Source organism: Manduca sexta, chromosome 9, assembly GCF_014839805.1.
Source record: "Manduca sexta isolate Smith_Timp_Sample1 chromosome 9, JHU_Msex_v1.0, whole genome shotgun sequence".
Classification (NCBI taxonomy): Eukaryota; Metazoa; Arthropoda; class Insecta; order Lepidoptera; family Sphingidae; genus Manduca; species Manduca sexta.
In genome coordinates this window covers 10,574,212-10,585,911 of record NC_051123.1, presented here as the reverse complement: position 1 = coordinate 10,585,911, position 11,700 = coordinate 10,574,212, and the positions used below count along the sequence as shown (strand labels likewise).

Below are 11,700 nucleotides of genomic sequence, written 5' to 3'. Positions count from 1 at the left end.
GTTAGGGTATTTGAAAAGAAACTCGCATACTTTAAACAATTATTTCACTGCTTTTCAGTGGTATTGATTTGATTCCAATAATATTATAAAATATTAACTAGCCTTTTCTCCTCCTTTTCCCCGTAAATACTAAAAACGTACCATTGTGTTGATATTATATAACCCAAATGAATTTCTTAATTAAATTAAAATTATGTTCCAATGTTTGTTAGGGATAGAAATCACTAAATAAATTAAGATTATATTTCACATATAGATACATCAACTCCTGGATTAACACATCCAGCAGTAACGAAGCGTCCATACAACCGGATTCCTACCGGCTTCTCTTTTAGGTATATTTACGATTGTCCTAATTTTTGTTCTTTGTTAAATTAGCAGCGATGTGTTAACTGTGGCATTCTTTTTTGCCTTGGGTAACCTTTTGAAAAATTTCACCCTTTGCCACTGATACCCAGTTTAATCTACGTTTTATCCTGCAGCAGAACACTATGAAACTTTTTATTTATCTCAGAATTTTAAGGACAAACTCCAATCATATTGTATGTTCACATTGCGAATCGATTTAAAAATAAATCTTTAAAGCCAATTAACACCTACTATAACATTCGTCCGGTTAACTGAACTGATACCATGCATTATAACTTTAAATGCTGTTAAACTGCACGTTCGCGAAGTGCGGTCTTCAATAAAACTCTTTACAAAAACAAACAAAAAAACATTTACTACTACAACATTAATCACTTACATTTAATTTCCAGAGAATAAAACAATTCACAAACTAAGTTCTAATAATTGTGTAGCCCATAAGGGTTGATCGTCGTAGCACGTAGCACTCCTTTCGAACGAGCGCCGCGCAACACGCGCTACGAACTACTGAATTACTACGTAGCATACAGTCGTAGCGGGATTAAAGTCTGCTAATTTCCACCAAGAATTACGTTAGATTTACGTTAGTAAAAGGAATTGAACGTGATGATTTTGTGAGATTATCCTTCTACTTATTTGTATGTTTATTATAACACATATGTAGGTACTGGGTACTAAAAACAAAACGAATTCACAGCTAATGAAGAGTAGTTCAAACTATATAGAGGTCATTGACTTAAAATAGTTATTTGCTTTGATCTTTAAGTTTATTTGATTTCTTTACATAGATATTATTTCGTTAATAGATTGGGGTTTGAGGAGAGATTTATATTCGTTAAAAAAGATTTTGGTTATCGTTCGTTCCATTTAACTTATACATACAAGCATCAAAAATATTGCTTACAGTAGATACCGGTTATCAGAAATACGATTTTAATTAAACTATGGATTCATTTGAAGCGCATTGTGGGTATCTATAAAACACTTTTAGATTACTTACTGATAAGTTGTCTATTTCTGTTTTTATTAAACACAAACACGCAGCCGTGGCTTTTTATGATAATTATTGGCTTTAAATATGTATACAATTTGCATCATTTGAGCTCATCATTTAATTTTGACTATTTCTTAAAGTTAGCTTGTTATAACTTTGTCATTTCTATATAAACAAAAATTCTGACAGCACATTTATAATGTCTTACTTACCCCTTCTACATACCCCATTTCTTTTTTGGTAATAAAAAAGTAACATTGTACATCTTAGTCGTTGTCAAACCGATCAGATATTACAGAATTGTTTAGTAAATATTGCAAACACTTTATAAATATCTACTATCATCCCAGAGAGCCCAACGAGGTGGTAAGAAAATATAAAAATTTATATTGAGGATTATTTCAAATGAACATCGAACCTAGGACCCTATAACCACTACAACACTCACTAAAACGCAATCACTAGACTAAAGGTATAGAAATAGATAACGAGAAATAATAAAATTAATAATACCTTCATTTTCATTTTATTTATATCATTTGAATTATAAGGTACAGTAACGTAACTCATTATGATGACATAAATTGCATTTTCCACGTGGGTGGCATCGGAGGTAAAAGCTAGTATTAAAGCTTATGAATTACTTAGGGTTATAACTTATAATATATAGATATATGTATATTAAGCGCTGTGTTAAACTAATAAACATACATACACTTATAAACACTTACTTAAACCATAATTCTGGCGGGAGTCTCCATGTATAGATTTCAATCGATTCGCTTCTTATTTGTGTTCCTTCGAGTCACCTAGGATACGTGATACAAAACTAAACACAATCCTGTTACATTGTATACTGGGAACTACGATGCGAATTAATAATGCCACTATCTCATTAATGATAGTTCACGTAATACAGTCGTATTGTATTTGTATAGCTTGTTAATATTTCATGAGTATAGGAAATCTATATAACAGTGGCGAATGGTGAAATTTTCCGAAAGTGAAGCCGACACAAAATATAGGTTCTAATACTAATTAGATTTTAGCCCAGCACTATAAATATTTATTTATTACAAATATAATTTATTTTAATAGTTCTCCTACATATATTAAAAAAGGGAAGCCGGCAAGAATCGGATTATATAGACCCGTCGCTACTGCTATATAATATTATATACATAATTTAATTATGATGTTACAGATGTAAAGTAAAATCACTCAACTTACTTAATAATATCAGCCCTGTATTATATACTTGCCCACTGATGAGCACGGGCCTCCTCTACTACTGAGAGGGATTATATTGTATAAAATATCACATGTGGCTTTGGGAAAGTCTATTTCATGAGAGTAGATATAGGTAGGTACAGGTAAAAATGATAATTGTGGTTTCGATTTTGTACAATTTTTAGCGCGCCTTAGTTTTTGAATGGCGTATAGGAATGCGTAGACGAAAATGCCGAGTTCAATTCTGTTTGCACAAGACATCATGTAAGTATGTTTTTAGGAAAATTATTTGATTTTCTACATGCAACTTCTTTTAATCGTTGGTAAATTAAAATATTTATATTGGGAACAATTTACCTTAGTTTAATATAGTTTTCCATCCTTATTTACTTTTAACTAATAATTATACCATCCGTACGCTTGATATCACGCTTCTGTTCTCAAAGGCGTAGGCAGAGGCCCAACTGTAGGTACGAACATTTCAACGAAGTATTCAAACCGCGTTTTGAAAAAGTACATACCTAGTCTGCTTGATTAACGCTATAGTACAAAATATAATATACTTACAAGTAAGATGTTCCCAGTAACTGAACGGTCACGACCCCAAGTTGCCTAGATTTTGACTTCTTTTATCAAAAGTTTCCATTTAGAGAATTCTTTTATATTGTAATAATATTTATATTACCTTGTTTCACGCTAATAGATTTTTTAAAATAATAATTTTAAAATAATTATTAGCATTTTCTTACTGACTGACATTTTTGTTTGGTGTCATCTTAAGTTATGAAAGGAGATCTTATTTTACAATTGTTTTCAAAGATGGTATAATTTGGTTGATCGTTGAATATGGACCAGTCTATTATGTTTTTAAATCTATAACAGAAAGATTCAAAGAAAATCTGTGGAGTAAGTAATTTGTGTTCTTCAAAAATATTATAACATGTTGGGGGATAAGCTTTCTCAAAAAAATAAAAGGTCATACGACGCGTTGGTGAAATTTATCTCAGTAAATTATGTTCAGTTTTATTCTCACAATTGTTTTATATTGAACAAAACAGTGGATACTCGAATGAACTCTGCTTCTTTCGCCTATACATTTTAAAAATATATAAATGCGGTAACCATTCTACGCATAGGCAGGTAATTTTTTTTTCTTCGTTCTGAGAGGACAGGCTATAGTCTTACGACCATACTGCCTAGTCTTACGTATTTTTTCCCTTAAATTTAAATTCTTAATATATTGTCTTTCGTTAACATAGGCAGGTAAATATTGGCTGAAGTGAGATAACAATATAGATTGTCAATTGGCATAAAAGAGACAAAAATACAAATTCAGCCCGTTGTCAGCTGTCTATGTCATATGTCCAAACGTCATAATATTTCGTGGTGTCTTGTGTTGTCTAGTTTGTGTTGGTCGTGGACCCGTGGATCCTGATATTTTATAAAACTGTAATAAATTAATAAAGAATCAAAGTGGTATTCTTGAAAATGGAGGAAAAGAGATTGATTATGATTGATGATATGTGTAGACTTTGTCTGGAGAACGCTGGCGCTATAAACCTCTACGAAACACAAGACTTAGTGAAAGATATTTACACATCCACAGCAGTAAATGTAAATATAAATTATGGTTAAAATTTTAAAGTTTTATGTCATATTTATTGAATAGAATATTTATTAGGTGGGCAACTCGTTCAGTTATCATTACGTACTTAAATTTGTTAATTAGTGATACACTACTAGATACTTTGTGAAACTTTTTGAAGGCTAGGGAACTAAGTTAAATTATTAAATACTTAACAATGTTCTCCTTTTAAAGTGAACGTATAATAATAACATGCTTTTTATAATGTTATTTGACTACATACATATTCATTTTAGTAATTTTTAAGTTATAAACTTCAGTATATCTACCCTCAATAAGTTATAGAGTCATTAAATAACTTTTTCATTATATAATATTATGGTTATTTTCTTGCTTTATTTTAAAATAAAGCAATTATATGTGTAGGGTAATTTTTATTATTAATTTTACATAAACACTCACCTTTTTTTATTGAGCAATTCTTGTGCACTCAGTTTTCACACAGAAATGTACTGGGGCACATTCGCTGCAGCACTAGGCATGCAATCCTGTGTGTATACCTCATAGTTGCAACTACACATTGAAGTCTTTGAGGGCTCGTTGACATTTCCTGGCTCTCTCCCCTCTGCCCATCCTAAGAAGGTTCCTTCTCCTTTCCCCATACTTCCGTTCTACAGATATTCCCTCCAAACTTTCCTTCAGGGCCCTGCCAAAAACAAGGTTCTAAAAATACTAGCAAATATGCAATAAAATTAAATTTTTCAGGTATTCAAAAGAAATAATCTACCACAAAAAATATGTAAAATATGTTATGAAATTATACACAGCGTAAAGAACTTAAAAATTGTAGCTATGAAGAGTGATTCATATTTGCGATCGCTGTTTGGAGTGGATATTGAAGATGAAATGGAGGTAAATTAGAAATATGGACTTAGAATAATGTTAGACATTCTCAGTTGTGTGTAATATTCTCATTTTTTTTGCATGCATATAAATGTGTATATTTTTAGAAAAAAGTTCACATATGAAGATAATTATAATTTTTTGTATTTGATGTTTTCTTGGCAATTTTTGTTTCAATAGTTATAATATACTTCTCTTATTTTTAGGATGATTTAAATCTGCAAGATGAATCAAACATTTCACAAAGGAGTGAAACAAGAAGTGTTTTTTTTGCAAAAGATGATGCTAGCAATATAAACAATGGCATTACATCTTTCACAAAGAATTGTGAAAGTGTGAGTACTTATAACATATTGTTTTGAAGTTTTACAAATTTATTACAAAAGAATGATACTGGCTCTGTATAACATAATATGTATAATATGCTATCCCACTACCAGGAACAGAGCTTTTTTACTACTGAGAGAGTAGTTGGAAGTGCAACATATTGATGCATTTATTAATTAAAATAAATTTTACTAATATTATTTTTGTTCCTCTTTCACGAAAAAACTACTGAACGGATTTGGGCGAAACTTTACAATATTATTGGTTATACATCAGAATAACACATAGGCTACAATTTATAATGATTTTGTGTAATTTGGTCATAATATAGCGATACCTATCAAGTAAGTCGCAAAAAAATTATCCCGGAAAACTCATTCACGCGGGCGAAGCCGAAAGCAAAAGCTAGTAATTTATATATTATTGTATAATATTTTTCAGAGGCCTAGTTCACCAACAATTCAAGTCTTATCAGTTAGAAAAGATATATTTGAACCCTCAGTAACAATGGTGAGATCTTGCAATTTATTAATGTTTATATTATGGTTCTTATGTTATATGGTAATTATTTCTTAATATTCTAATTATAGAGCCCTACAAGGAGGTCTTCTACAGAGGATAATCACTTGGCCCAACAAGTACCTAAACTAGATCAGCAAGTTCCCAGGCCAATTAAATTAGAAAAGTTTAAAAATGATTTAGAATGTAAAGTAAGTGTTGTGCAAATTATGTTTAAAGACAAATCTTATAATAACTTTTTTTTTCCGACTATCCTCATTTTACTGCAATATTAGTTTGCTGACGAGATTACTTTAGTGTTTAATTTAGTTTTGCATACGGTCTAGTCGACCGTATGAACTCGACCTTTTCTGGAAAATAACAGAACCCAGAACCATTATACACTGCCACTGGATTAAATATATTTTCCTCTAAAAGTATGTTGTAATAAATATAAGTAATATACATTCTTATCTCTACGTAAATGTTTGAAAAAAAAATCACCTTTATTATAGTCTTAACATGTAAGATAGGTCGTAATATTTGGAATATGTCGAAATAAGTGGGATATGTCGTAAGGTATTGGATTTGTCGTAAGATGTAGGATATTTACCGTAATATAATTTTATTTGAAACATCTATTAAAAATATTTCAGGTATGTCATAAGATATTCGAAACACAGAAAAAATTATACCTTCATCAACGACTGCATTTTAAAAATATAATGTGCCCGCTTGACGCCTGTGGAAAAAAATTCGCAACAAAAGGAGACTTAGAAAAGCACATAAGAACACACACTGGAGAACGCCCCTATCGATGTGAGATATGTGAAAAAAGTTTTGCACAAAGGGGCACACTGAAGTCCCATAGAGATGCCTTGCATGGCGGTGAAGGGTATTTACTGGGAAAATAATAGAGTAATAATGTTTTTTTACTGCACTCGGAAGTGATACAGAGATTGAATAAGCCCGGTAATCTATGGTTTTACAGTGGTTAAATGAATTTCTTTTCCAAAGCATCGTATTATCGTACAGATCATGTGTTCAACAAATCATTATACAGTTGTAGTTTTAAGTTGTTATGTTCAAAGAAGGAATTACAATTTGGGAATCAGTGTTACATGCTATATTCAATACTGTAACATGATTCTGACTGCTCTTCGTTTACTATTGACTTAAGAATGCACTAAGAGTTAGTGGCGGCCCTAAACGAAGCAAGACCCCATGCGATAACAAACAAAAAAACGACACAAGTCATCGTGGGGAGCAAAATAACGTTTCTCGGTTTTAACAGTTTTGTCAGTAGAATCGTAAAAGAAGTCCTCAAAGGCACCGCGCAGGGCCCCTATAAGAGCGAGGCCTCTGCTAAGACTCTTTGTTGAGTCTACTATCATTATTAGACTCGTAAGTTGGATTCCAAACTGCGACTTGCTATGTTTAGCACATTGTTTTTTTCTTTTTATAAATTTTGATGGATTACAATGAACCATTGTAATATCATTCTAGCTTAATTCACTTGTTAATTGTTTTCGTTACGCATATTTGTTTTTGTATATCTACAAACTTTCGTTAACTATGCATCTAAGCAATATAAGCAAATGCTAAGTTAATTAATTAGTGTAAACCAGTTTTCTGAGCAAATGGTACGAAGTTTATTTTGAACAAACGAGTCGTTGCATATGGATCTCTTTGGAGTAAAAATGAATTAAAGATTACCATAAAATAGTTAGTTTTATTATTATAAAATAATTATTACACATAGATTATAAATATTTACATATTTCTATGTTACAATTATCTTAATATATAACCAACTTCAACGATTTACGAAAATTATTGCAAGTTACACATTCATTAAGTGCTCGGTTAAAATATATTCATAAGTAACAACTTAGTTTTACGCATTGCTTTTTAGTTTTTGGAATTAACAATCGAGTATCAACTTAACAGTTATTTTTAATAACTTTTTTACAACCAATTAAATTAACAATACATATTTTTCTTAACCATGTATCTCGAAAAAAAAAGTTATTTAAATCCCTTTATGGAGTGATATAAAAAAAATTTGTACATATTTTAATTTCATATCTGAAAAATTGACTTTTGTGATATAAGTGAGAAAGGGACAACATTATTTCGAATACGCATATAAAAAAAACAAACTAAAAGTAAGTTTCAATGTTGCATTTACCTACCAAGAAAATACTAAAGGGGATTTGGAAATGTTCAAAACAGGATAAATTATCAGGAAATAAGATTACCAAAATTACCTGACCATTAAAACTTGTCGAGCATATAGGAGCCTATATGAAAAGCCTTCCCAGTAACATATCACACAGTACAATTCAATGGAATGCATAGAGCAGCAATAGGAATGTGCAGACCGCAACCACGAGACCTATGATTAGGGAATCACGACGCTTGCGGGCGTTTATCCGGTAGATCAGACTATTTAGCATTGGAAACCTGGAAACAAAAAAATAAAACATATAATTATCATTTAAATTCCTTAGTCCTACCCTTTCTTTATAAGCAATTATGACCAGTTTTCAAACATCAGGCAAGCATTTTGTCAATAAATTTCATTCAACAACAAAAAATGAACGGTTTTTATTCTTTAATTATTTGGCATTACAAAAAAATGCTTTTTTTTTTACGAATTATAGGTGAAATGTTGTAATTTTTTAATTAGTCCCAATTTATTACCTATTGGCGATGTCGTTGAATCTGGTTTGCATCCGTTTGAAAGTCTGCCGCTGAGACGTAAGGTGTTCGCGCGCCTCCATCGCTATGTTGATTTGCTCGTCCACTAACATGTGAGAACTGAAATGGAACAACACAATAGTTAATAACCCGCGATTGTTAATTTACTAATCACAATAATTAACAAATTCATCACTTTAGAAACCACACGAAAACACCGTGCAATAAATTAATGGTAATTTATAATAATTCACTCATGCCATAAACACTTGCAAAATGTTTCTGCCTTATTTGTAAATAAACATGTTGAGTATATTTCCTATTATTTCGCCCTCTTAATAAAATAATGGCCATTTCAAAATTGCCAATTTTTGGGAATCATCACACAACCAATTTCTGTTTGCGACCTTTAAATTTTTTCCCTTCTTTTTTCATGCTATAGGTTTAATTTTTTATCGATCTTTAATAAGCTCAATTTTAAAGCAACTATAAAAAAAGGGTATTAAAAAAATAGTTATCCGACGACTGCCACAAATTATCAATTTTGAAATAGGTCATTATTTATTAAGAGTGCATTATAGTGTATCGCAGAATAATGTACCTGTGCAAATGATTAGCTTCCTTAGCATACTGGTCGCGTCGGCTGAGCCCCATGACGGCAGAGGGCGGCGGACTGCCACCTCGCAGCAACTCCTCGCGCTCTCGCCGGGCGCTCACCCTCGCTGATGTCTTCGAGAACTCTTGTTGGTAGTCCTGGACGAATTATATTATCAATAGCAAGCAGGGCGGCCGCCCGAGACAACTAGTCTTATGGGGTGTATTCAGAATCAATCGACAGAGGGTGTACCCCTAATACCTAAGGTTGGCTCTGAATGGGATAAATGATTGGTTATAAAAAAAATATTTGAATGTATTTGTCAAAGAAAAATATATCATCGTAGATGTGGTTACTGAAATTCTGGGTGTTCTATGGTTATGTCAAATACCACATATCTTATATTATTAGTCAGTAGTAGCTTTACACAGGCAGGACGAACCAGGCAACCATGCTTAATCAGGGAACCTCACAAGATATCAAACTAAGGCCTTTTCGTTTGGTTCCAATCTAAGGCCGCCATTGTTACTAGGTCTTATTGTTAAAACCAAAAAATACACAATATCTAAAAGTAGTATGATTTGTAACTCCTGGCCTACTTGTTATGTGGTAAAAAATACCATTAATATTTCTCTGTGCCTTTTGATAGTGTGCATTGTAGCAGTTCCACTTGGCGCTAAGTCTGCCATTTTGTCATTTATTGATGATAACTGAAACAAGAAATATTTTATTACAAATAATAATGTAAACCATCACAGAATATGTATAATGATATTGGGAAATATAACCAATAAGTACAAAGGTAATACTTAAAATACCTGGGCCAAGATCAAGACAACATATTAAACATTACGGATCACTAAAATGTTATTAGTTTTAAACTACAAAATATAATCACAGGATGGAAATAACAGCCAGTGTGTGGGATTTCTAGTATATTTTTTTTATCATAAAGAATAAGAGGCTAGTTATGAAGTAAAATGTTGCCTACAGTTCTAAACACGAGGTATGTGGTCTATTGCAATGAAGGTAATAAATACATTGTTTGTTGCCTTTATTGCCCACCCTTAATAAGTAACTGCTGTAATTCCATGGACATTGTGTCGAACATGTCATCGCTGTTTATAAGCGGAACACTCTCCCGAGCTTAGACCTGCCGTGCCGGTACTCATACCAAGTTTACTGAACGCTACCAACTTCACATCTATGTCATTCTCCAACTGCCGAGCTTGTTTTCTTAGCTCTGTAAAATAAGGGCAAACAATATATATTTCTTTATAAAAATACAAACGCTAAGGATGTGTTATATTGTATTTATTCATGGATTAAAGATAGTTATGTGTTTACATATTTTGTAGACTAATATTAATCTACATGTATATAAAAGCACATAACCCATAACATTATCTACAAAAAATAAAAACTTAGTGCCAATAGACCATAAAATTTTATCTAAATGGGGACAGCTATGATACCATCTACTTCCTATGTCTTAGTTCATTGCTGCTTATGAACAGATGAAGAGATGGTGTAACTACAATGAACAAAGACCAATCATACAAAATTTGTTGAATTATACACAAATCTATTTATTTTAAAGGTCATTACCCTTTATTGTCAGCAATTATAATGCCATTGGGCATTGTGGTTGAAATAGGTTTAAGTAAACTGAAGACAGATAAGTGCAAGTATTATTCTATATGTACAAAAATTTTATGTATAACTAGACTTATTGATATCGAAAGATTTGAAAGTAATATTTAATGTGGATTTGCATTCTTCATTGATATGTATGAGACGAATCAGTAGCTATTCAAATTTCATCACAATCATAGCAGTAAGCAGAGTAACAGTTTTAAATATCGAATTGTGTCACATTTCCCTTCTTACTTAGCTGTGAAGTAAATAGCAGCTGATTATTTGAACTATAATGCAACTTTGTTGTTGTTCCCGTTATTTTAAGAATTTATTACAGAATGCGAATGCAACGTCACAACATGCTCTTATGATACCGGTAATTATCCTTTATAATTTAGTTACCCACCTTCCCAAGAGGAGCCCGCCATGGTAGACATCCTTTCTTATTGTGAACTCACTTTAGTATTATGAAATCTTACTATAATTTTTAGTTTCTAATACTTGTTCTTGTTTATCTACAACTATTTGCAACCTTAGTCATAAAATGACATTGACGTATAGATTTGACAAAATGTGACACAGCTGAGAAACACAAAGTCATAACAAAATTAAAATATTTTTGTGTTACTTTTATAAGGGAAATAGAAATAAGAAATATAGAATGTTACAGATATCATAAATTTAAATAAATAACATGTTATGAATATAACGATATTATTTCATATTACGCAATAAAAATATTGAATTACAATGCATACTTTTGGGACAATTTAAGGTTTTTAAAAGTAAAACATGATTATTAAATTGTACATGTCACAAGCAAAACACCTATGACCTGCCTTACTTAGTGATAAAAAA

The 11,700-nt window shown here is 31.5% G+C and overlaps 2 protein-coding genes across 2 annotated transcripts; one reads left to right on the top strand and one right to left on the bottom strand.

Annotated features, from left to right (window-relative positions):
* Nucleotides 1–3,957: 3,957 nt before the first annotated feature.
* LOC115453134 (zinc finger and BTB domain-containing protein 49) lies at nt 3,958–7,629 on the top strand. Its single transcript, XM_030181783.2, has 6 exons — nt 3,958–4,207; nt 4,944–5,090; nt 5,288–5,416; nt 5,850–5,918; nt 5,999–6,118; nt 6,563–7,629. Exons 1-6 carry the CDS (start codon nt 4,082–4,084, stop codon nt 6,818–6,820), a joined length of 849 nt encoding a protein of 282 aa, XP_030037643.2. The 5' UTR covers nt 3,958–4,081; the 3' UTR covers nt 6,821–7,629.
* On the bottom strand, nt 7,619–11,477 carry LOC119188791 (Golgi SNAP receptor complex member 1-like). The gene is given in 7 exon segments (XM_037436647.1): nt 7,619–8,372; nt 8,613–8,729; nt 9,211–9,362; nt 9,825–9,923; nt 10,280–10,345; nt 10,347–10,447; nt 11,249–11,477. Coding segments are annotated over 7 exon segments (687 nt in total). The 5' UTR covers nt 11,280–11,477; the 3' UTR covers nt 7,619–8,251.
* Between the last annotated feature and the right edge of the window lie 223 nt (nt 11,478–11,700).

Bases quoted from the DNA above. Each gene is read 5' to 3' on its own strand.
- LOC115453134 (XM_030181783.2), top strand. From the start codon at position 4,082: ATGGAGGAAAAGAGATTGATTATGATTGATGATATGTGTAGACTTTGT. The intron at 5,919-5,998 runs GTGAGATCTTGC...TTCTAATTATAG, and splicing joins TTGAACCCTCAGTAACAATG to AGCCCTACAAGGAGGTCTTC. The intron at 6,119-6,562 runs GTAAGTGTTGTG...AAAATATTTCAG, and splicing joins AAAATGATTTAGAATGTAAA to GTATGTCATAAGATATTCGA.